This window comes from Canis aureus, chromosome 18 (assembly GCF_053574225.1).
Source record: "Canis aureus isolate CA01 chromosome 18, VMU_Caureus_v.1.0, whole genome shotgun sequence".
Lineage (NCBI taxonomy): Eukaryota > Metazoa > Chordata > Mammalia > Carnivora > Canidae > Canis > Canis aureus.
The window spans coordinates 21,517,301-21,542,634 of NC_135628.1; the positions used below are offsets into that span (position 1 = coordinate 21,517,301).

The 25,334-nt window shown below is 38.0% G+C and overlaps 2 protein-coding genes across 8 annotated transcripts in view; one reads left to right on the top strand and one right to left on the bottom strand.

The window, feature by feature from the left end:
• Nucleotides 1-60: 60 nt before the first annotated feature.
• Nucleotides 61-10,424, top strand: HNRNPA2B1 (heterogeneous nuclear ribonucleoprotein A2/B1). Of its 6 annotated transcripts, XR_013356698.1 has the most exons (14): nt 63-295; nt 3,140-3,175; nt 3,273-3,383; nt 3,576-3,722; nt 3,959-4,169; nt 4,300-4,401; nt 4,482-4,562; nt 5,242-5,304; nt 6,607-6,726; nt 6,976-7,098; nt 7,729-7,811; nt 8,658-8,886; nt 9,186-9,323; nt 9,870-10,424. XR_013356698.1 is itself a non-coding variant. In XM_077856471.1 (12 exons), the coding sequence occupies exons 1-11, from the start codon at nt 290-292 to the stop codon at nt 7,788-7,790; spliced, it is 1,062 nt and encodes a 353-aa protein (XP_077712597.1). In that variant the 5' UTR covers nt 63-289; the 3' UTR covers nt 7,791-7,811; nt 9,870-10,424. The 6 variants fall into 6 exon arrangements, 4 of the variants coding, with proteins under 4 accessions (XP_077712599.1, XP_077712597.1, XP_077712596.1 ...); XR_013356697.1 differs by lacking the exon at nt 8,658-8,886; XM_077856471.1 differs by lacking the exons at nt 8,658-8,886; nt 9,186-9,323.
• The window catches only part of NFE2L3 (NFE2 like bZIP transcription factor 3), a 41,485-nt gene continuing 24,026 nt past the window's right edge, over nt 7,876-25,334 (bottom strand). Inside the window, exons 2-4 of one of the 2 annotated variants that reach the window (XM_077856468.1) lie at nt 19,554-19,724; nt 15,808-15,891; nt 7,876-15,150 (exon numbers count right to left, since the gene is read on the bottom strand). In XM_077856468.1, coding sequence (XP_077712594.1) covers nt 13,918-15,150; nt 15,808-15,891; nt 19,554-19,724 — 1,488 coding nt within the window. In that variant the 3' untranslated portion in view covers nt 7,876-13,917. The remainder of the gene's footprint in view (nt 15,151-15,807; nt 15,892-19,553; nt 19,725-25,334) is intronic. The other variant, XM_077856469.1, reaches the window with a different exon arrangement.

Consider the following 25,334-nt stretch of genomic DNA (forward strand, 5'->3'; position numbering starts at 1 on the left):
GGCGTAGAGCGTTCCCGCCATTGGCGGCGGTTAGGGCGTTTACGCAACGGCCTGACGTAGGGGAAGACGCGTTAGTCGGGGGGAAGGTTCTAGAAAAGCGGCGGCAGCGGCACTAGCGGCAGTAGCAGCAGCGCCGGGTCCCGTGTGGAGGTGCTCTTAGCGGTGTTGTTTCTCGAGCAGCGGCAGTTCTCACTACAGCGCCAGGACGAGTCCGGTTCGTGTTCGTCCGCGGAGATCTCTCTCATCTCGCTCGGCTGCGGGAAATCGGGCTGAAGCGACTGAGTCCGCGATGGAGGTAACGGGTTTGAAATCAATGAGTTATTGAAAAGGGCATGGCGAGGCCGTTGGCGCCTCGGTGGAAGTCGGCCGCCCGCCTCCGCCGGAGAGCGGCGGTGAAATTGGGCCGCTTCCAAAGCGGTTCGCCTCAGGATGTTTTTGGAGAGGGTTCGCTGGCCGGGGCCTGATTGAACAGCGTCTTCCCCACCCTTAGCCTGCCGGCGCCATTTCCCTTTGCTGGGGGTGGGGGATGGGGAACTTCCACATGGCGGACGCAGCCCTTCTTCGGCGAAAAGTGGGGCGCGGAGGCGGGAATTCTGACTCCCTCTTGAAAGCACGCTGATTTGGGGGGCCCGGCCTCCCCGCGTTTTGAGCTTTTCGGCGGGCTTCGGCTCCTCCTGAGGGAGGCTGCGGAGCTTCCCCTCCCCCCCTCCCCTCTCCCGGGAACCGGATTTGGCGGCCGCCATTTTCATTCCATTCCTTCCTCGCAGCGTTTTTCTTTTCAACCTCTGGATTCTGCTACTTTGCTTCTTTTATCGAAGAATTAAAGTGGTTAACTATTTTTCTTTCTTTTCGGGCCACTTTCATGCCGTTTCGAGGTGGATTACGAGTGTTTTGTGAGCTTGGATCTTTAAAAGTCCTGCGCACCTCGTTAGAGGCTCTTTCCCTTCCCCTCGATGAAATGGCGCCATTGCGTTCAGAAGCCACACCGAAGAGCGGGCGGGTGGGGGAGTCGGTTCCCCGGGGCTGGTTCGCCCTGTTTAAGAGGAGGTAAAGCCACCCATGGTGTCGGGCCCAGTTTTAAGTCGAGCCGTACCACAAAGACAACATTTCGTCTTCCAACCCCTGTTTTTTGTTTGTTTTTTTTTTTTTTTTCCTGAGTAACGGTTTTATCTGGGTCTGTGGTGGTTAAAAAGCTAGTTGAGTCACAGGAAACTTTAAAAATAAAAATTGGGAGCCATTAAGTGAGTACCGATTGTGGGTGGCCGTGGGGAAGGAGGTTTGGGGGAGGGTGTCGGTTTCACAATTTATTTTCCTGAAGGATTTCCTTTTGAATTGTAGGATTTATTTGTTTTTAAATAGTACTTTTCCTGGGAAAATTAATCTTTACTACCTAAGACTAGAGGTACTGGCGATAAGGTGGAAATTAAAGAGGAAAGTGAAAAATGATTTTTTTTTCCTTTAGTTTGGTTAAAACGTGGCTCAGTCCTTCGTTACGAGAAACGACTGGGCCACCATGTATTTGAACTTTGTCATTTGCTTTTCTCATCTATGTTTGCTATGATGGTTGATGATTACATTGATAAGAATAAGGTCTCGAGCGAACGGGGCCTGATTGGGTATTTTCTTTGACCTTAAGCACACTTATAAAATAACTTTGTTTGTAATCGATAGTGGACATCGGGTAAGTTTGGAAAAAAAATGAGGTAAGTAATGAATTTTGCCTTTTGTTAGTGATGTGTAAAAATTACTGTAAATGTGCAGCTTTTAAAAAATGCGTAATTTGGGTTGTAAAAGACCAAGTTACGCTAATTAAATAAGTTACTTTTAAGTACCAATGTCAGATAATCGTTTAACGGGCTATTTTTGAGTGTTTTAGGAGTTTGATAGGTTTTTGACCTTTAAAATTTTTCACGATTTTGGGAACTGTGTAGAGAAGTCTAATTGAATGCTTATCACGTTATTTTTTGAGCTGTTGGGGAAATTTTCATGCATAGAGGAAGAAATCACAACGGAGTTAGCTGTAATACTATTTGCTGATAATTATTTTCTGTTGTATGGAAAGTCATATTTGACCTCTGATTTGTATTATACACTCACTTAGTTGCTTCTAGACGTTATAATTTGTTGTGGTATCTGAATATTTAAAATTTTTAACCTAGGTATGTGAAAGTGTAGCAACCCATTTTTTCTTTTAATGACAGCTGAAAATATAGGGCTGTTGATGTATTTGCTTGGTGGTTTATAGGGCTTAAAATTTTTCAGCCCAGGTTTCCCACACACACACTTGTAAAATCAGAGACATTTGTGCTGTGTAGTTTGCCAGATGGCCTTTAAGGCCAGTACACCTGAGTTTTTGAGGGGGGAGTTTCTTCTTCAATGAAGTGTAAATTGTACAGAACTACTAAGTAGTTAGCAGTGAGCATTTAAAGTTTAACGGTTTTTGATTATAGCAAACATTTTACTGCATTTTATAGTTTAGTGTAATAATCTGTGTTCTGTAAATACCAAATCTAAGCGCCTACCAAAAAGCAGGTATGTTAAATTTTTAAAGCTCTAAATACCCACTGTTGGTCATAAAAACTTTTGTTCCATGGTCAGAAAAAAGGCAGATTTTATATAGATATTTTGGTATATACATTGATTGTTAAAAGTTTTCATCATGGAGAGAGTGGGGTATGAAGGGAAAGAATGGTTTTTCTTAGCGGTTTTTTTTTAAATTGAGATACAATAGAATCACCACCAGAGGGAGCAATAAAGGGAAAGTAAATGTCGCTGTTAAGACACTGAATCCTGATATGGTAAATTACACGCTATAAGTAAAGCAACAGTTTTAATGTTAAACCGTATGTTTATAATGCGTATTTAAAAGCCAGTTCTTTGTTTTGAGTAATAGGACTGCAGCTTTTTATAAAAGTCATTTAAACCTTCAGTGACCAAGGACTAGGTTTGTTCCTCTCTTCCGAAAGTTTGATGAAGGGATGTTAAATTTATTCAAAATAATGTCGAGTAAATTTAGATCAAGCATTAATGATTTTGAAACTTGTGTAGATCAACTGGGGCAATTTTTTTGGTGTAACACAACTAATATGCAGTTTAACATATGGTTTAAATTTGATGTAAGTTTTTTTTTTCCCCCCAGAAAACTTTAGAAACTGTTCCTTTGGAGAGGAAAAAGGTACTCTGCCAGCAGGTCACCTCATATTTAAGAATTTAATTTCCTGCATACAAAGAGGAAATGTAAATAAAAATTGAAATGGTGTTTTCGTTTGCAGAGAGAAAAGGAACAGTTCCGTAAACTCTTCATTGGTGGCTTGAGCTTTGAAACCACAGAAGAAAGTTTGAGGAACTACTACGAACAATGGGGAAAACTTACAGACTGTGTGGTACGTTAAATACAAAAGTACTTCCAGATACTAGTCTTTAAACTGTTGGGCTACTGGGCTTAATGAGATGATGAGTAGATGACTGTGAAAATCATTTGAATGTGTTCATTGTGAAACCTGTAAAGTCTTTTAAATACGTAGTTCATAACAAGTAGTGAGATGAGATGCTAAAGTTTCCCCCTTGGTTTTAAGGTTATGAGAGATCCTGCAAGCAAAAGATCAAGAGGATTTGGTTTTGTGACCTTTTCATCCATGGCTGAGGTTGATGCTGCTATGGCTGCAAGACCTCATTCAATTGATGGGAGAGTGGTTGAGCCAAAACGTGCTGTTGCAAGAGAGGTGAGAAAGAAGGTTTTGAATCTTGCTGAAGTTGTCAGTTTTCTACTCTTTGATTTTTCCTAGATTTACATAGTTATCAAAAAGCTGGGTTATTGTCATAAGTTACTGTCTTACCTGATATTTTATCATAGTATAGATGTCACAAAGATGGTACCATCTGTGGTACTGAGAGTGTGCCTTAAATCATGTTTTGGTTACTTTTGTTAAAATGATTTTTTTTCTCCCCATCACTTCAGGAATCTGGAAAACCAGGGGCTCATGTAACTGTGAAGAAGCTCTTTGTTGGTGGAATTAAAGAAGATACTGAGGAACACCATCTTAGAGATTATTTCGAGGAATATGGAAAGATTGATACCATTGAGATAATTACTGATAGGCAGTCTGGAAAGAAAAGAGGCTTTGGTTTTGTTACCTTTGATGATCATGATCCTGTGGATAAGATTGTGTGTAAGTATCTAAACTTAGATGTGTGGCTCTTTACATAGTTTTAGATTTGTTAACTATTAAAAGATGAATTATACAAGTTTCCTGTTGGTAAAGAACGTTGGCATAATGGAGTGAAAATTTTTCATTGCAGTGCAGAAATATCATACCATCAATGGTCATAACGCAGAAGTAAGAAAGGCTTTGTCTAGACAAGAAATGCAGGAAGTCCAAAGTTCTAGAAGTGGAAGAGGAGGTAATTTTTAACACTCATTTAATTATTCATTTAACTATTCAAATTAACACTTGTTACTAACGTGGGTATTTATACTACAGGCAACTTTGGTTTTGGAGATTCTCGTGGTGGTGGTGGAAATTTTGGACCAGGACCAGGAAGTAACTTTAGAGGAGGATCTGGTAAGATCAAGTTCTAAGTGCAAGAATGGTGACTATATGCTCAATTAAAAACTCAACTTTGCTGAATTGGATTTAGAAAATCTTATTTTAAAGAATTATTTCAACACTTCAGTAGATTGTATTTTGGTGTGGGATATTTTGAATTGGCCAGGTAAGAGGAGATGGTTAAAAACCTAATCTTATAAGTTGTAATCCAAGATAATGAATTGATTGGAGTGGTCTCTCTTTTTTTTTTTTTTTTTTTTTTTTTTAAGTGATACTGTGACTAACCTCCCCCCCCCCCCCCCCCAAATGGGGGTATTCCTGAATGGGAAGTGAAGGCTTTGTGTAGACTTTAAAAGGTCTGTATCAGTTAAATGGTTTTTGTCCTTAGGTTTAAGATATAATTGAATTACTACTGTAACCAGATGACAAAAGAAAAACTATTCCTGCCTCCATCCAAGGTCATTTTGCACATAAACAGAATCTCTTAAAATTGAGTCCGGGCCCCCAAAGGAGACAACTACCTTGTGAGATTTAATTATGTACACTTCTATTTTAAGGATAAAGTAGTAACAATATTACAGCGCAAAGAGTGGTTCCTAATTTCAGTTGGAGGTATTAATAAAGAATGCAGAGAAAGGGTAAGAAATTGGGGTGAATAGGGTGTAATTTTTTGATGATTTTATGTCTTTAACAGATGGATATGGAAGTGGCCGTGGATTTGGGGATGGCTATAATGGGTATGGAGGAGGACCTGGAGGTCAGTTTTTCTGTGTTTTAGTTTATGTGCCTTAAAAGATTTAAGCGCTACATGTTTAAGTGTATACATTAATTTTAAGATTTTGATGTTTTATCTTTCGTAGAGTTTAGGTCATAGTGGTTCAATTACTTGGCTATTCCTTTGTAATTTGCATCTTAGTTGTATATCTTATGGAAAGAGTTTTTCCTTATTGTGTTAGTACAGGTCGCAAAATCATTTGGGAGGATTTTAGTAGAGAATTTAAAGGTGCTGTCATGCTATCCCATTGTTCCTCAAGCAAAGGATTATATACAGATGTATTCTATATGCTATTTTCCTGGAAAACAGACCAATAGCTATGAATCATGGTCAACACTAAAGGGGAACACATGTAAGATAATTGGAATATCTTAAAATAGTCCCTTACCAAGATAAGTCCCCCCAAGGTAATTAGTAAGAAGAAAAGTCACTTAAAGACCTTCCTAAAAATGCACAGTTGTATTTCGGGGCCCGGCTAAAGTTGTGAGCCACTCTTCTTTAATAAGTAGTGAATTTAGATGTATATTCTGTTGGAGTACAGGAAAGTTAATACTTGCTGACACAAGTCCTAATAAGAATGCTGTATTAAAAACTGAGCCTAGTAATAGATCTAATTGCTGGTTTTGATAATCCTTAAGCATGACTAAGTAATTCCTATGTCTTAACTATTTCAATTTTGCTTTAAAATCCAAATATTAATTTGGTATTAGGAGTAAGACAAGTTCTTCTGTTTCAATAATTTGACTTTACCTTTTTTTTTTAATTTTGTGCAAGTTTGCTAATTTCTGGTCCTCCCCCCATTTCTACTCAGAAGAAGGGTGTAGTGGGCACATTTTTAAGAAACCTGGGAATTCATGGGGGAAAAAAAACCCTATGAAACTAACTTATCTTTTGGACCAGTAGGGGTGTGTCAGGCTTTTTTATCCTGCTAACCTATGCCTTTTGTCTGCCCCCACAATCCTTACATGAAATAGAAATGTTTCAGGATATCAAGAGAATCCTTAATGTCTTTATTCTTAAGGGAGAGCTGTGGCATTGCAGTAATTCATAAAGGTTTCATCCAGTTGATTGTGAACCAGGTGTTCCCTGCCCCTAATTTTTTTTTTCTTTTTACCAAGGATAGGTAACTACTCTGCCCTTGAGGCTATGAAGGAAGAGATTTCATAGAACAAATATTTTGCTTATAAGAATATGTGTTTTGGAAAACTGGAAATGGGTTTGATAAGACAGTTCAAATGCCATTGAAAATATTAAGTAATTACTTAAAGGCTTATTTTATAATAGGTGGCAATTTTGGAGGTAGCCCTGGTTATGGAGGAGGAAGAGGAGGATATGGTGGTGGAGGACCTGGATATGGCAACCAGGGTGGGGGCTACGGAGGTGGTTATGACAACTATGGAGGAGGTAATTCACCTGCAACCTTTATGTGGGAATTTGGATTGAAATTAATGACTTTTAACACATGAGATTTTCGTTTCAATGTTGTCAATAGTTGTCTTAAAATGTAGAGTTGTAGATAGGTGTCTTGCATTTATTCTGATGATTGTTTCTGTGGGAGATTTGTCCTAAATATGCTTACCATGTATTGCTGGTTTAATGCTTCAACGTTATTTTGAAAATCATTATGCAAAACCTATTCCAATTTTTTCACAGGAAATTATGGAAGTGGAAATTACAATGATTTTGGAAATTATAACCAGCAACCCTCTAACTATGGTCCAATGAAGAGTGGAAACTTTGGTGGTAGCAGGAACATGGGGGGACCATATGGTGGAGGTAATTTATTCTACAATTTTTGTGTTTAATCACTCATGATTTAAGAATGGAAGACCTCATTGCTAGTTTGTGTAACACTTCCATTATAACTGTTAACTGAAATGGTGGGTTATTCAGTGGTTTTAGAATATTTAGGATTTGGGAAAGTAGGTTAGACCTTTCAGATGGAGGGCTCTTTCCTTGGCTAGAGAAAGCCAAAGAAAATTGAGCACATTGCAAGTTGTATAAAGTTCTAGGAGTTCTGTCTTTGAAAGCCAATTTAGTGTGAATATCCTGAATTCTTATTCAACGTATTTCAGGTCTTGAGAAAGTTTGCGGTAGTCGAACCAAACTTTTTTTTAATGCATCTTGTGCCTGATATATTTTTAATCCTCTACTCCCAACTGATTGTGGTGGACAACCCTCTAAAGGAATCACAGTAAAATGTTCTCAGGTGTGTAAGGGCAAAATTAAACTTTTTGTGAGTCTGGATAATCTCCCAAATAATAGGTTAGCTAGAAGTAACAGGTTAAGAATTGCACGGTTTGAGGAGTGTATGTCTATAAAATAGAAATCAAATATAGGTAGTATTAGGTTTATTATGGAAAATGGAAGTAAGTTTGCTTTCTTTTGCTGTTTCAATAATTCTAGGAAACTATGGTCCTGGAGGCAGTGGAGGAAGTGGGGGTTATGGAGGGAGAAGCCGATATTGAGCTTCTTCCTACTTGCCATGGGTAAGTAGCTTTTGAGTTTTACATTATTATTGTCTTGGGAGATCTAGCTGCCAGGAGTAAAAGCTTTTTAGGATCATGTTATCTTTCCTTAAAATCTGGTTAGATGGATAATTTCATAACCTATTTTTTTTTTACTCTTTACTTCTGTTGAAACAGGCTTCACTGTATAAATAGGAGAGGATGAGAGCCCAGAGGTAACAGAACAGCTTCAGGTTATCGAAATAACAATGTTAAGGAAACTCTTATCTCAGTCATGCATAAATATGCAGTGATATGGCAGAAGACACCAGAGCAGATGCAGAGAGCCATTTTGTGAATGGATTGGATTATTTAATAACATTACCTTACTGTGGAGGAAGGATTGTAAAAAAAAAATGCCTTTGAGACAGTTTCTTAGCTTTTTAATTGTTGTTTCTTTCTAGTGGTCTTTGTAAGAGTGTAGAAGCATTCCTTCTTTGATAATGTTAAATTTGTAAGTTTCAGGTGACATGTGAAACCTTTTTTAAGATTTTTCTCAAAGTTTTGAAAAGCTATTAGCCAGGATCATGGTGTAATAAGACATAACGTTTTTCCTTTAAAAAAATTTAAGTGCGTGTGTAGAGTTAAGAAGCTGTTGTACATTTATGATTTAATAAAATAATTCTAAAGGAAATTGTGTAATTATAGACTTTTTATTTTAAATAAGTTAAGGAGTGGGTAGTATAATTAAGGTCCATTGCAAAGCTGTTGTTATATTTGTGTAAGATAAATGCTGGTCAGATAATAAGTGTGTTGTCTGCAATTCATCAGGATTAAATTATCTAGATAACTTAAGGGATATCTCTGCAAAGAGAAACACCTTTTTAGATCTTTTAGATGCTGCTTCTTCAATGCAAGGAAAGGAAATAACCCCAGCGAGGTACTCTTCAGGGATACAGGTCTAGTACAAGAGAACTCTTGACGGCTACTAAGTTCAGCCAGTCTTAAAAAACTGCGCTGTTTCTACAAAGCTTTAACTACAGTAGTTTATAAGGATGACAACGAAAGCTGAGGGTGTAGAGCAAAATAGTTCTAAGCTTCAGTTAAACTTCTTTAGGTAAGATCTTATTTACTTTTCCTTTCTTAATTTTCCTCCCCAAAAGATAAAACTAATACTACTCTTCAATGGTCTTTCAGTATAGTGGTTCTCATGTAGTTTAACATAGCTATAAATTTGAGTTTAACAATTTATAAACTCAAGAGAATAATCTTATAAACCCTGTTTTCCAATCTGTCATTTACTTAAATTATTTTGGTTGTTTTTTCCCCCCTTTTTTTCCTTCTTTCCCACCCCCTTCCCCTTCTATGAAGATTCAGGTGCTTAACATATCATTTTTTTCCCTGCTGGAATTTTAGCATTGCTATGAACCATGGACACGTATATTCTGCTGCCACAAAGACTGTAAAGTGCTTCATTTCAACAGCTGAGGCGCAAGCCAAGTGATCATTAATAAAGCTTTTCTTGGTTCCTTCAGTGGTGTTGGTAGTAAAATGGTAGGTAAAAGTTAGGCTGCAAGTTCAATAAATCATGAAATTACCCATCATTACACCCTTGTGTATTCACGTTTCTTGGATCAAGCATTTTGAGTGAACTAGTGGTTTTTATTAAAAATAAAGACATTTTGTTCTTCTGTTATATGGTTGTTCTAGTTTTATATCCTTATCAGGATCAGGCTCAGGAGAAGGTAGGGTAAAATGGTTGAAACTGTTCCAGATGGTAGTTTATACTTTTAATGAATAAAGTGTCTACATTATAAATCCTGTATGTATCCAGTATATTTGGGTTTAAATATGGTAATTCTTTCCCAATCCCCTACCTTATAGGAGAGATGTAGGTTGGCTGCTGAAATTCTTTTCTTAGATGTCATCAGAGTTTGATTTGCCTGGCTTTATTGCCTTTTCAGGAATGTGATAATCAGGGCATATTCTACTGTATGCACCAGTGAGTCTTCTTTGATCCTAAGACCACCACTGAAGTTGTTTAGGTTCTTTGGACAAACATGATAAACTTCTTCAGATACTTTTTTTTTCCTTTGGCAGGAAGGTGTCTTGCTGCAGGTAACTAATGAAGAAGTGGTCAACCACAGAATCTTCAAGAAATAAGAAATTCTGTACCATCTGAAAGTAGTTCTTGTTGGTGCCTTCATTTAAAAAACAAAAAGCACTTTAAGATTAAAGGGAAATGTTTTCTGATAAAATACAAATTTCATTTAGTTACAGGTTCTTAATATAAAACAATTACAAATTGAGTATTGTTTGTAAAAGAGTAACATCAAATAAGCTAGAGAGAGAAATGTATCATGTTTTAAAATAGGTTTTGTGAGTAGACAGATTAAAATTCTATTTTAAATATAAAGTTTATAAAATAAACACTTTTGTATTCAAATACTTGGTGTAATGTTTACACATAAAATGTGTGAATCTTGTTCTATAAACATGCAGTTGTCTAAAAGATTGCCATCCCCTAGATTTTTAAAGCAGTTTCACAAAGCTATGCATATTGCCATTTTTCTTTCAGTATTGATAGTCAAATAAGAAACGCATTGTGGACATTATTGGCTGTCCCTAATAAAATGCCATTCTTTATATACTGTACATTCAGCGTTTGAATACTGCTCTAGTTTTCTGGCTTTAACTTGTATGTTTAACATTGCTGGTGGCGTTTTTTAAAAATATTTAAAAAGCTAGAGTTGTCCCAATTAAGTTGACTACAAAGCACTGAGAATCTGTTAGCTCTCTCAAATGTCAATTACCTTCATGTGCATTCTAAGTTAGTTTCAGTGGTTGCCTTTTTAAAGGGTTAAACATGGTTGGACAGACCATAACAACAAGAAGTGACTTTCTTACTTGGAAATATTTACCAGAAATAATTTAAAGATAGTAAGGTTGACGTAATAATTTTTTTTGCTTTAATAATGAGGTATCTTTACAGGTAAGTCAAACTGATGATGGTTAAAGATGAGCTAAGCTGTTGCTTAAGATGCAGTACCTGCATCCATCGACTTACAAACTTTAGAATACTTGTAAATATAGGTAAATATTATTGAAGGTTTTAAAATTGTCCAGCTTTACCAAGACCTCAGACTTGGAAGAAGGTAAATCAAGTTTGTATAACAACCAAACTTTAATCCGGAAAAATAAATACAATACACAATAGGCTGAAATGAATCGGCTTCCTGCAACTAAGTAGGTAACGTTGAATAATCAACAAAGGCATTTTCCCGGTGTGTATATTGTATATTAAGCTGTTGGTAATTTTTAGAACCTTAGGTTTAAGGTAGCTTATAAGTTTTTTCCTAAAAGAAGGAAATAACATTCTTTAGCATATACTTCTGCATCATATTTCTACACCAGGCTTAACCCTTAACCTCAGTACTTAGCAATTTGGAGCAACAATGAATTCGTTACTTTACACAGTATTTGCAAGTCCAACAACTTAGCTGTGTGATTCTGACTAAAGCTCAAGGTTGCATTTAGGAGAAACTTCATAGGGCATATGGACAGGGCTGGCAACTTAGTATTGGCTATTTTCCTTTCCCTATAGTTGAACTATATCCCAAGAGCAATCACATACTGTGGATGGAAGGGGTTTACTTGTAGGATTACTGAGAGGCAAGCATTTTTAGGAGCCATCTTGAGGGCTGGCTTCTGCATTAAGAGGGATAATCTTTACTGGAAGTTTTCAAAACATTGTATGTAGGGTCTTCAATGGGTGTATGAATACAAGCTAAGATGATCTAAAAGGGATAATAACTTGTACTAAGTGGTTAGAGTACTGCGTTAATACAGGGAAGCTTTAACAATCTTGTCTCCATTCCTTAGTAATGACCATTAGTACACAAGTTGTGAGTTCCTTTCCAAGAAGATGGAAAACCTTAATCCAAACATTAAAAGCAATACACGTTCTTGGGAAAATTTTGTGTGAATCTGCTCTTTGAGCTTATCTTTGGAATAGCTGTGCCTAGATGGTTGATACACCTTGTATGATTTTCATGCCACACCGCTGTTTACTATTGCGCCGATCACTTAGCTGTAGCAGGTTTTTTTTGTAACGGGTCAAACTACCCTAAGGTGAGTAGACTACCCAAGAGCGAGCAAATTCATTTCTTTGAAGATGCTGGAAGGGGAAATTAAGATTGATCCAGGTGTACATAAAGCATTTAAGTCTTGTGTAAGCTGATGTGTTTTGCAGCTTGGATATGTGCAAATTGGGTTTTCTGACCTGCTAGGTTCTAAAAGATCTTGCTGAACCGAAGTCCAATTTGAGAGGGACCCAAATAATCCAAGACCTTTGGTACATGTTGCATGAGGTTACATACACTTGAAAATCTAATTTTACCTGTGACAGCTGTTAAACATGGTGCTTGTTGATGGCTACTTTTGAAATGTGAAGGCTTTCTTTAGAAACTGAATAGTGGGATGCTAAGAATCTGCCTTTCTTCACTTGTAACTTGATAATAGGAATGACTTCAAGATTAATAACAACTTTCCCATAAGTAAAGGAGGTAAGACTAGTTCCAACTGGGATTTAAACTAGGGCCTACCCACTGTAGATTGAGGAGGGGAAGGAGTGCCCACCAGAAATGTCTGTAAAAGCCAAGGGCTGGCTAGCTAGCTTTAAGATCTCGCCTGACTGTTCCCCCTTGACGTCTGCATTTGTAAACCCTGTACCAAATATTCAGAAGAAGCACACTGGTGGTATGAGGTAACACACTCCTGAGCCACTGGTTCTATGAGTCTAGTGTGTTTGTTTACCTTTCTGTCAAAATGGCACCAAATACCTTTTAGACTAAAGCTATTAAGCTTCAGTTAAGTACTTGTTCTTAGGTTCCTATTTACCCATGATTGAACCTGTAGTATATATAGTTCATGTTGCAGGGATGAGGATAATGCCGAGTCTCCTGTATTGGGTGGATAAGGCTACTAGTAGACAAGCTGGTATTAACAAGTTTAAGTTGTGGATTTGAAGTTAATTTTTTGTGGAAATGTGAAGCATCATGTTACACATTGTGTGGACTGTTCCCTTAGAAAAACCCAGCCTCTGAAGAGATTTTTAGGTTAAAAAATTACTGTACAAAATTGACCAGAACATGTCTTAGAAGGATTGTTGGCAAAATCTAGTGCTTAAAAGAAATGCTTAGGCTCGTTTTAAAAGCACTTACTAGGCTCCATAAACCCTGCTTTCTGTAAACCTGTCCTATTTTATGGTAAACTGTTACAGTAGAAGTAACGTTTGACAACACGTGTACTCTTTCATATTAATCTTCCCAAACAGTCTGGGCTATACTACTGCTGAAAAGTGCTCATTGAGCTTGAGCGTTTTCCCCTACTACTGTTGGGTTGTGCTGTGTGGCTTTTAAATGTTATCACATTGTTAAGTGAGGCTTTGGGGATGGGATGGGGGAAAAGAGGTCCATGTCCAGATTAAACTTGATAGGTAGTTCCATTTAGGGAGCCCTGTCCTGTCCGCTTACAAGAGACACAAACCTTTTTTAGACCCATTTTTGTTCTTGGCACCTTGGTTTATAGTCTGATCTTAAAAAATCCATACCATGCTGCCCTATTTGCTAGGTGACCCCTGTACCAGAATGTGGATGTTGTGGAAAACAAATTATCCAAGGTAGATATGGTTGGAAAAGATGTTTTTTATAAACTAAAGTTTATTTCCACCAAGCAATTCAGAGTATTCATAAAAAGCTAAAAACAGCACTTGTAAAACTGTACTTCAGTGCTAAAAAAAAAACTACACTGCATTTCAAGTCACAAAAGCCAAAATGTTTTAAAAATAATTTACATCCAGTGTTTGCTGTTGGAAGTGACCGGCTTACTAGGAGGGAAGGAAAAAAGGTAACCCAAGTGACTAGACTGTCAAGTTTCCATGTCACCTTGTTCTTGGTATGTTTGTGTCATGCAAATAAGAGTTGGACTTAATGAAAAGTTGTGGCTTCCCCAGATTTCCCACAAATCTGTCCATAAAAAGCTTCAAAATGTAGCCCTGATTCAAGTAGCAGAAGAAATAATACTTGAGCCAAACTTTGAAGCAGTTTGTGACCAGGTATCAGTTTGATACCTTCTACCTTTAGTTTCTTCACTTTCTTTTTCCCTTATGGTTTTCCTTTTTGTGGCCTGAGGTCACCAGTTCCTTAGGTACAATCAGAACGCTTCCATCTTGGCTGCACTGAAGAACATACTGGTTTGGATTGACTGGCCTACCTTCATCATCTCTTAACCTACTAAAAATATCATGATAAAGTTCATGCAGTTTCTGTTTCATTGTGTTAATAGCTTTGTTATACCGGGCTCGTTCTCTCTTAAGGATTTCCCTCTTGGCTTGCAAGTTACATACATCATCTTCAAGATTCAAAATTATGTCCAGTTTGCGCTTACGACAGTTCTGAGCAGCAACTTTATTTTTCCCTCTTCTTCTGATATCACGGATGAGTGACACTTGTAAATCTGTCAGATAGTGCCTGCTTAGCATGTTGTTGAAAGAATCAACAGGCATACGGACAATTTCATCTACAGAAAAAGGAATGTGCAAAGCCTTAGCACGCCGCTCATCACGGCTTAAGTTTCTATCTGTGTCATTGAGGTACCTCCTACTTTTCTGTGACTTTCCATGCCGTGAAAGAGATGTAGAGGTGGATTCTAGAGCACTTGGCTGTAGGTGGTAAGTGTGGTTATGAAATACATGTTGAAATGTAAGATCCCCATGAAAACCAGAATTACTCCTATGATCCATGTGACAAAGCTTACTGGGCTCTGCGTAGTAGCCTCCTACAGCCCCTTCCAGGTCATGGTGGGAAAGAGATTCAAGGTCACTACTAGAACCTGTAGCACCTTCACACACAGAGTGAGAAGAATTAGACTTGGTGACAGAGGTACTATTGTGGCTTGAGTTTAAGGAAAGTCCAGAATCAGAGTCTGGTTCTTCAAAAAGCTGAGCCACTTCCATTGGATCAAAACCTGTGGCCAAAGACATTAAATTTATCTCATCAAATATGTTTAGGTCGAGGTCATAGAGAAGATCTTGACTTGTCAGATTCCTCATCTGATTGCCAACAAGGGGAAAAAATCCTGTCAGATTAGTTCCCGGAAGGTTCTGTTCAGAGTTGGTATTCTGAGAATTTAAGTGTAGAAATGGTTCTTGTGAAGTCCGTGCTACTGGTTCTCTTCTAAATGTATTATCAGGGCACAGCAACATGGCCTCATGGAGATTCACATCCTGACTTATAGCCTGGCTAAAGTTTACATTCTGATGTATTGAAGAATTCACGCCATCATTGATGTTTCCTGGAAAAGTATCTTCAAGTGAGATGCCCTGAAAAGGGGGATAAAACCATTTTTAGTACATGTAATCTTATTTCAGTAGCAGTTCTATTAAATCTAGTGCTTTGGTCACTTTTGTCAATTCCTCTATACAAATAAGCAGTTAGCTATGAATCACTTTTACTAAACCTAGGCAAGTACAATATGCAATGTGAGCCCAAATCTGAATGATGCTACATTTGGGGGAAGCTTTTTCTTTTTTTAAATATTCCAGAAATGCCAAACATTTGATTTAGTTCATATTGTACCTTGCTGCTTTATAGATATAAACTGAACAATCAACCTAGCTGTTGGCAGAAAGTCCACAGGGGAGTAGTCTAGGCAAGGTGGGTGGTTGTCTTCTGATAAACTATGATTGAGACAAATGCTCACAGGAAAAAAAAAAAAAACTATGCCTTAGTTTGTCAAAGGTTTACTGTCATGATTCGATAAATTATAAATTTGATTATATCCTTGTGATCATTTAAGAGGAGGAAGGATATATAAGCTAATTCTCTAAAACTGAAGTTTCTCTATAAAAAGGAATCCTAAATCTGTGCTCTTACATAATGGCAGTACTGTTGCTCAAAACTATGTCATAAACTATGTCATCCTAGTAAAGAGGTTAAATATATTCACAGATCAGTGCAGAAGCTAAGGTTCCAATTACCTCCAATGAATTTTCAGGCTGTGATGAAAACATCTGAAATAAGTCTTCCAGAGAGAAAGCTGTATCTGTCCCATTTAGAGCTCTCTGCAGGAAAAAAAAAAAAATTAAGGTTAAGTTCTTTATCTTGAAAGAATAACCAGGTCTTTTATCTATTCTGAATTTTTACCCCTACTTTGAATTTCTACACTCTTCTTTCAGTACTAAATATTTTAATATCCCTCAAACAAGGATTTTATTTGAAGACTTTATTCGTAAGAGACAGACACAGAGACACAGGCAGAGGGAGAAGCCGGCTCCCTACAGGGGAGCCCAGAGTTGGGACTTGATCCCAGGACTCCACAATCACGACCTGAGCTGAAGGCAGACACTCCACCACTGAGCAACCTAGGTGCTCCTAAATAAGGGTTTTTAACTCCAAACTCTTCCCCCATTCTTGCCTTAACCATCTTTCCATATTTTTGGCTAATATTCTTAGTTCCACCTTATTTTTACCCTTCTGTGGCTGATTCTCCAACTGGTTACAAAATTGTGATTTTTTTCCAAGTCAAATATGTATTTAGATTTACCAAAATGTTTTGCCAGTTTCACTAACTGCTTCATCTCCTGCCTTCAGGTTTGTTTCTTAATGAAATAACTCGTTTGACAGCTTTTTTTAGAGAGCGGCTCCACCAGGGGTAAACTCAGTTTTTGTAAACTGGAATTATTTGCTTTTATGCTTAAAATAGGGATTTATCTGTTATGATTACCCGGTTTAATGTTTCCCCTTTGTGTTTTGCACTAAGGGGTGTATTGCTATTGATGTCAGTCTGTCACTTTATAGCCAATCTTTCCCCACCCCCTTCAGACTCTGTCTCACATTGGTGTATTTGGGATTTAATTTGTTTTTATTTACTCTGCCTGGGACTCTGTACTCCTTTAATCTGAGTCCTAAAATTAATTTTCAAAATATTTTGCCATAAACACTCTGAAGACTGGTTCACCTTCATCCTTTTCTAGCCTGAGACTCCTATTAGAAATAACTTAGATTTTCTTGTTCTGTCTTAAGCTCATCTTTAAATATAAAAGAAAAATTATCTCTCGGTAACTTTCTGTAGGAATCCCACATACCAAGGGTTACCAGCTAACTTTTAAAACAATTGTTTTTCTCTCCAAGGACCAGTTTTTATACCATTTTGTACACCTTGCTTTCTTGGCTTAGGATTCCTGATAGTAATGGTAGTGTGGATTCAGATTCTAAATCAAACACAGGGTCTTTGAGGTTCTGATTTCTAAGGCTGGATAGACTGCTGCTTTGCTCTTGTCTCCTAGGTGGTGTCTAGGCTTGCACTAGTCTCCCCATCTCCTGAACAGAAGAATCTTTATAAATCCTGAGCTTTACGTGGGGGAACTTAGGTACTTAGGTACCCCACCGTATGGGCTTAATACCTCATTTCTCATCTGTTCAACTCCAGTCTGTGTCATGACATCTGTATACAATCCCTTCACTGTGGCTTCTTAAATTTTGATGTCTTTTAAATTCTGGATTTGCATTGCCTCTGCTGCTTTTGTCTACAGAGTTGCCATTCTTGCTTTTGAGTTGCTATGCACTTAAAAACTTTTATCCAGGACTTTCTGTCTTTGGTTTATCATAGGGGTTTTAGCTTTACATGTCAGCAGGTTCACATTCCTGATACATTCCCCTCCCCTAACTTTGTATTTTAGGGTTTCCACTTTTGAGGATTCAGACCAGTTAAACTTGCAAGTTTTTAGTGTATACAAATAATTGGTTTCTCGTTACACCAAGTACCTTGCATTCTATGAAGGCATGTATTCAAGGCCCATTAATACAAATACAAGGCTTTCTGTGTCTATGGATGCTACAGGACCACCTAAGCTGAATTGGTAAGATGTCATCATTTACTAGTAAATTATACATTCTTAGTGGCCTGGAGACTTTATTTGCTAACTTGACTGTTAATTTCTGACCCAAACTTGAGTCATTAGTCCCAGCCCAAGCACTGACCAAAATTTGTAGATGGCCATAAGTGTGTGAGGAGTACCAGCACAAATCTAGATTCCTGTGAAAATCCTATATTGTGGGTAAGTAACGTTATTTGCAGAAAAGAAAGCCTTAATATTTAGAACTGATGGAAAGGTACAAAGTCTATTCTGCTTTAAGTGTATTATGGACTGATCCTCCAGGATATACAGATCTGTTTCATTAAATCTGTGCTTGTTCCCTTCTTCAGTGCCCCTACTGAGCCAGCCCCCTGGCTAGATCCACAGGAGACAAAGGGCTAAGATGAGAGGAAGGACAGATGTGCCTTAGAGACAGCTGAGCTCCCTTTCTTCCCAGGTTCCCTTCTGCCTTGATTTGGATAATGACTGTCCTCGAGAGTTTCCTTATTCTTGGTTTCCCTTAAACCTGCCCTCACCTCTTAAAAACAAACAAAACTTTCCCTCTCTTCAGAATCTCATTAGGTGTGTTGATACTTGCTTTCTAGTTGAGGGCCTTAATATCTGTTTAAAGTCCAGGCAACAGAATTATTCCACTACACTTAAGATTATAGAGAATAATTTTTCAGACATTTGGTTTCAAAGAACTTTGTTACTGTTTTTAAATACAATGGCCTTAATATTTTTGTTTAGCTGGGTATAGATCTTGCACAAAAATGGACAACTACGTAATCCTTACAGTTAATCCACAAGATGTATTCCATACTTTGAGTGAAATTTAGATTGCCAAGAAACGGTCAGTCTTTTTAAAGTCCACTTCTTAAAATTCTTCTAAAATTTCATGTTAAATATAAACATGTGGTTCTCTGGGGCAAGTCATGCTGAGAGGACCATCAGGGCGAGCCCTGGTTTAAGGTTCTGTGGAACCTTCAGATCTGTCTTTGGAGTGTGTGTTTACCAGGCTTGTGGACTAGGGTGTCAGCAGGGGTGACCAGAAACCAGAGTAGGGCCCATATGAAAGAAGGAAGGGACACACAGGCTGCAGGAAGAATCTGTCATTCATCTTTCTATAACCTCTTCACACAGCCAAAGGGTATGGTTAGAGGAGCCAAAGAGGCTGTCCCACCTGGTCTGGCCAGAGATACAAAGCGGGCTCCTGAATTCAGAATGGTCTACCAGGAGACTAAATGAGGATTTGAGGCCAAGAATCAGCTGGTATTGAGGGGTAATTTGCCTTCAAGTTATTCTGCCTCAGTATCCCAGACCTAGCCAGCTTGGGTGCCCCTGCAGATGTCTGGTTAAGAATTCCTGGGTTTAGTAAGCCAGTCACCTCTTTATCCATTGCCATAGCAAACACAACAAAACCTGCTAGCAACTTCCTGAAGGGGTTTGTGTGTAATACATACAGTACCTCCTTCCCGCCCCACAACACACACAATCTTGAGTTTAACCAGAGACAACTAATTCTATGGGCTGATTCCTTTGTAAATCAAAAAGCCACTCACACAACTATAAAAGATACGTATTTTCATATATCTGATTTGCTTACAGTAGGGCACTTATGTGGGAAACTCCTTATCAACACATTGTCAAAACCAAAATCTACCTTACGGGGGCACCTGGTTAGTCTGCCTTCGGCTCAGGTCATGATCCCAATGTCCTGGGATCAAGCCTGATAACATGTCACATCATCTCCCTCTCCCTCTACCCCTCCCCACCATGTATGTATGTGCATGCTTTCTCTCAAGATCTTAAAAAATTCTACCTTATAGCCGAAATGGTAAAAGGCTGAGCTATTCTGATGTGCTTACCTCATTGCTAGATTCAGTGGGCTTTTCTGCCTCCCAGTCAGGATTATTTGCTATTTTACTTTCTTCATTCTTTTGTGATCTTTCTTGGGCTGATGATACTCTTTGCTCATTTTCCTCATTCTGAGAGCTATGATCCACAGCTTCATGCTTCTCTCTTAGTACTTCACTCCCCTATAAAAGTATCCCAAAATGTACTAAGTAGAAATCCATATTTCACCAAATAAGTCAAACAACCTTTAAAACTGCATTATACTTTATTCAGTGATCTTAAAAAAACCCAAGTCAAAAGCTACGACTGGCATTGCATTATTTCAGTATTAAAGAGTTAATTCTGAAACAAGGCCCAAGAACTCACTAAGACACTGGCTGTTGTAATATGCAGAATTTATAAAGCTCTAAGTTTAAACTACTTACAAATTTGATCATATTTAGGAATCAGTGTTGCTAGCAGGCAGTTTTTACTTAGTTTTCTGTTGAAAATAGATCAGTTAAGCTGGAAGCAACAGTGATCATATATATAAATAGAAAAGTCTGGAAAGTATTATTACAAAGTGTTAATTGTAGTTTCTTTCTGAAAGGTAAATAAGGTTGGGGAAGTTTGGGTAAAAAGTGTCTACATTTTATACATTTCTGTACTTTTTGAATATTTTACAACAAATGTTACTTTTAAAGTCAGAAAAAAGATATTAAAAAAAGCGAACAAAACTTAAGACTGAATCTCCATAGGTATTTTCAACTGCTTACCCAGATGAACCCTACTTTTTAATCTAACTGGAAACTTAAGAGTTAACCATTAACATACACTGATATACTGATACTTATATTAAAAGCATGCAATGTTTGCCTAACAATAACCGGGCCTCTCAAACTCTTTCAAAAGACCTATTTTTAATTTTTTCTTTAAGCAGCACCACCTCCAAATCTAAAACAGAGAAATGCTAATTTAAAAAAAATAAAAATAAATAAAAACACACGAAGGTCAAAGAAAGATAAAACATACAGATGCCAGAAACAAGGAGAGAAAACCTTTAAAAAAGGAAGCTGACATGCTAGTGGACCGCTTGGTTTTACTTCTCTGTTCACTTAACTGACTCCCTCCTGCAGCAGAGTTGTTCTTGTTCCTACTTCAGTCTCTACCAACAACCAGCTCCAGGGCTCAAGGACACTCACTGCTGCTGCTGCTCTATCCTCTTCTGTATCTAGGGTTTCCTGTCGAGATACTCCCACCAGCCTACTAACCTACAACCTCTCATCTTTAAAATCTCTCCCTCCTTTGATGTCCCATATTATTCTCTAGATTCCATCCCATTGTTCTGGTTCCTTTTAGAGCATCATCCTTCAGAGAGTCATCTGGACTCCTGCACTCTCTTTTGAACCTACTCCAGTGGGAATTCTGAAACATCTATTCAGGGTCTCCCCAGGTTGACAGTTCTCCAGGCTCACCTTACCAGACCCATCAGTCACATTTCCCTTATTACTCCCTCCTTCTGGAAAACGGGTTCTTACCTGGCATCCAGGTACCTTCTCTATTATCCTACTTCACCAACCACTTCTCTCTGGCTGAATTTTTTTTTTTTTTTTTTTTTAAGATTTAATTCATGAGAGACACACACAGGCAGAGGGAGAAGCAGGCTCCTTGCAGGGAGCCGGATGCGGGACTGGATTACTGGATCCCAGGATCCCAGAATCACGCCCTGAGCCAAAGGCAGATGCTCAACCACTGAGCCACCCAGGTGTCTTGTCTTTGGCTGATTCTTCAGCTCACCCTCAGGCACACCAAAAACTCTCCTTTCAGCTTGCGTTTGACGTAGGGCTCTCTGCTCACTGCCTCACCCCCTCACCCATGGCTTTGAAGCTTCAAGTTTCTATTCAAATATTACCATCATACTTTTATTTTATAAAAAGGCACTGTATTTCCCTCGCTTTTTTTCATAGTATTTAGCATCAGCTGAATGTTCTCTATCCCAATAGAATGCTAGCTTCTTAAGGGTAGAGGCTCTGTTTAGCTCCTGCATGCCCACTGCCTAGCCCAGGACCTGCCACATGATAGACCCTTACTAGGTATTTGTTGAATAGAGGAGCTCCCAGACACAGCATCTGAAGATTCTGATAGCGATCCACTTCCAATGGGTGAGCTGCCATTGTTTTATTTTAATCTTTCCTGCAATTACAAATCTGTTTGCTATCTAAATCTGGGGAAGGAAGGAAAAGCTGACTGACTGGTCATCACTCTTTTAATGTCTATCTTTTGCCAAGGCAAAGTTTCTTTTGTTAAGCCTGAAGATAATCAAATTCAAACTTCTGGATTCCTGAGGCAGCTAACTTACGAATTTGCTGTTGGTGGGCACAGGAGCTTCTAAATTCTATGATCTATTTTAGAGCCACGAAGCAAGCTCCCTTTCATTAACGTATAGTATGTGAGTTAATACAATACATATGGACACAACATGAACTTGCAAACACAAGAGTACGTTACGTCTAACATTACACAAACAAAACGGAACAAGCAGCTAATACAGGCCTGGATAGGAAACCAAGTAAGCTTTAGTCTGGGAAGACTTCGGGGAAAACTGAGACTTTAGTAATGGCTTTCCTAAAGACCTGGAAGAGATAAACAATACAAGAAGCAGAAATTGGGTTAAAAGCCCTATCTTCTAACTAATTAAATAAAATGAATTAAATAGAATCCATAAGTCCATCTGAATATAAATAAGTAAATGAGAGAAAAAGGAAATCCTTTAAGGTAGAATGCAACTAATAAATAAAGGAGAATGACAGGGGCTAGAAAATCATTAATGGATGCTAAAACTAGGGAGTAAACAGTTTGATGAGAAACATTTAAATAGGGACACTACAAGAGAAACATGGCAAACCACCTCAGCCAAGAGGTAAACTCTATCATCACAAAATGGCAATAAAATCAATGTGCCACTTGATGGGGAAATACACACTTCTGTGGTATTCCTGTCCAAAATTCATAATCTCAACTCAATCACAAGGCAACATCAAAAATAAATTTTTAAAAATTGGGGCCATTTTATAAAGCAAATGACTGATGCTCTTCCAAAATCTAAAGGTCAAGAAATCCAAGACTGAGGAACTTTTCTCTACTAAAAGTGACTGAGAGACTTGGCAACTAAATACAATGTATAATCCTGAGTTAGATGCTGATCCAGGAGGAAAAGGTCTTATATGGGACATTTCCAGGACAATGGATAAAATGTGAATACGGATAGATTATAGTCTTAGATTTACATTAGTTTCCCGATTTTGATAATTTGGGTACTCAGAGACAAAATGGCTTTTATTCACTTTTACGTGTTCAGGTACTAAAGTATTTGGGTACTCAGACAAAATGTCTTTAATTCACTTTTACATGTTTCACAACAAAAATTATGCGTAGATGGATAGGTAGCTATAATTACAAAATAGAACAGTCAAATGGAGCAAAATGCAAACACCAGGTAAATCTGAGTAAAGGATATATACTATTCTTACAACTTTTTTAAAGTTTGAAATTATATCTCACTAATGAGTTGCCCTAAAAATCTGTACATGACAAAATTACTTTGGTCAAAGCAAGAGCAAAAGGTTGACCCAGAATTATTCTTCCATTAAATTTTCTGTTAATCTCTCTCTCTCTGTCATGAATAAATAAAATCTTAATTTTTTTTTCTGTTAATCTTATTTTCTCCCCGAAGTATACAATACTATCAATTGCCTTATGGTTTTCATCTCTCCTTTCCAACATTTACATTTCATATATCATTTTCTTGCCTTACTTGCTTTGGTTATACTTCCAGAATAATGTTCAATAATAATCGTGAAAAAGCTCTTGGTTGGTCTACTCTTGATTCTCTTACAACACTCCTTCATTTGACACTAGAGGTGTGCATTTCCACACACCAAGAAATTCTGCAACACAGGTGACTATCCTACAATTTAACTCAATTCTATCACTACCTCCCCTGAAGACTGCGTCAGATCCCACAGATTAGTCTCCTAAGACTGTCCACTCCCTCCCCTCCCTTCAAATGCCAAGTCCAAGTTGTTACCTGTGCTTCAGAATTGGCTATAAATCAGAGATTCTCACGACGCCCTCCCTTTGGATTTTATTTGCTAGAGTGGCTTACAGATCTCAGAAAACATTTTACTTACTAGGTTACCATTTTATTACAGAATATTATAACCAGGTACACAGAGCAAGTTACATGGGAAGGGGCATAGAAGTTCCACATGCAGGGCATGCCATTCTTTTTTTTTTTTTTTTTTTAAGATTTATTCATTCATGAGAGGCACACAGAGAGAGGAACAGGCTGAGGGAGAAGCAGGCTCCACGCAGGAAGCCCAATGTGGGACTCTATCCCGGGACTCTGGGATCACAACCTGAGCCAAAGGCAGACGCTCAACCACTGAGCCACCCAGGTGTCCCTCTGGCATGCCATTCTTGCACACCTCCACATGTACACCAACTTGGAAGTCTCTGAACCCTATCCTTCAGGGTTTTTATGGAGGTTTCATTAGGCATGATTGAATAAATCATTGACCATTGGTGACTGGACTAATCTCCAGTTGCTCTTGCTTCCACAGAGGTCTGAGAGGTAGGGGCGAAAAGTTCCAACCCACTAATCATCTGGCTGGTTCCCCTGGCATCCCACCTTTAAGGACTTTTCAAAAGTCACCTCATTAACATAAATCAAGAGTGGTTGCAAGGGGCTTGTTATAAATAACAAGACATGCCTTTTGCCTTTATGGCTCTGGAGCTGTTTTAAGAACTGAGGACAACAGACCAAATAGTATAGCAAAAGATGCTCCCATTGTTCTTAATTTTTAGGAAACCAAGAGTTTTGGAAGCTCTGGGCCAGAAAGAGATAAATACCAAAAAATAAATACCAAAAAATAATAAATAAATAAATAAATAAATAAATAAATAAATAAATAAATAAATAAATAAATATCAATTAATACATATTGAGTGCCAAACACTATACTAGATGCTGTGGTTACAATAGGGAAAAAATACATTCAGAGTGCCCCTTAAGAGTTAAAGGGAGGAAGAAAGTTAATTACAAAATAAGTGATGGCAAGTGAAAGAAGAAAAGAGGAGACCTCCTTTAGAGTGTGGCCAGGGAAGAGCTCTCAGAAGAGATGGGTATTTGATGGAATCTGAAAAAACAGAGAAGAGCCATGTGAAAAGAGGAATGCACTAAAGGTACAGATAACCTCCAGTGTACTCGCGTGCCTGTTACCATAATGTATTTCCTTAGCTTCTTAATGATGGATACTTGTTTCCAATATTTCCTTTTAACAATATTAAAACGTCCTCATCCTTACATCTTTGTATGCATGTGCAAACAGAATAAATTTCTAGGATTTATGCTGGGTCAATAGATATGTGCATTTTTTATTTAATGGATTCTATCCAGTAGCCTTTCAAAAATGTTTGTGATAATTTAAATTCCTACCCACAGTGGATAAAAGTGCCAATTTGGTGCCAATTTGAAAATTGGTATCTCACTGTAATTTTACTTTCTCTTACTGAGGTTGAACATTTTTCACAAGCTTTAAAGCATTTGTATTTCCTTTTCTGTGAACTGTTTGTGGCTTCTGCCCATTTTTGTATTGGAGTATTAGTCTTTTTTCTTATTATTAACAGCACAGGATCATTTTTACTCCCCTTCTCCCATCCTGTCTGCAGAAATGCAAGAGTAGAAGTGGGGAGTCCAGTAAGAAGGCTACTGCAGTAATTTAAGGGAGAGTGGGGGAGAATCGGAAGAGGGT

Excerpts from the sequence above, each read along its gene's own strand:
- HNRNPA2B1 (XM_077856471.1), top strand. Across the intron at positions 3,176-3,272 it reads TTCCTTTGGAGAGGAAAAAG|AGAGAAAAGGAACAGTTCCG; the intron begins GTACTCTGCCAG and ends TTTCGTTTGCAG. Across the intron at positions 3,384-3,575 it reads GAAAACTTACAGACTGTGTG|GTTATGAGAGATCCTGCAAG; the intron begins GTACGTTAAATA and ends CTTGGTTTTAAG.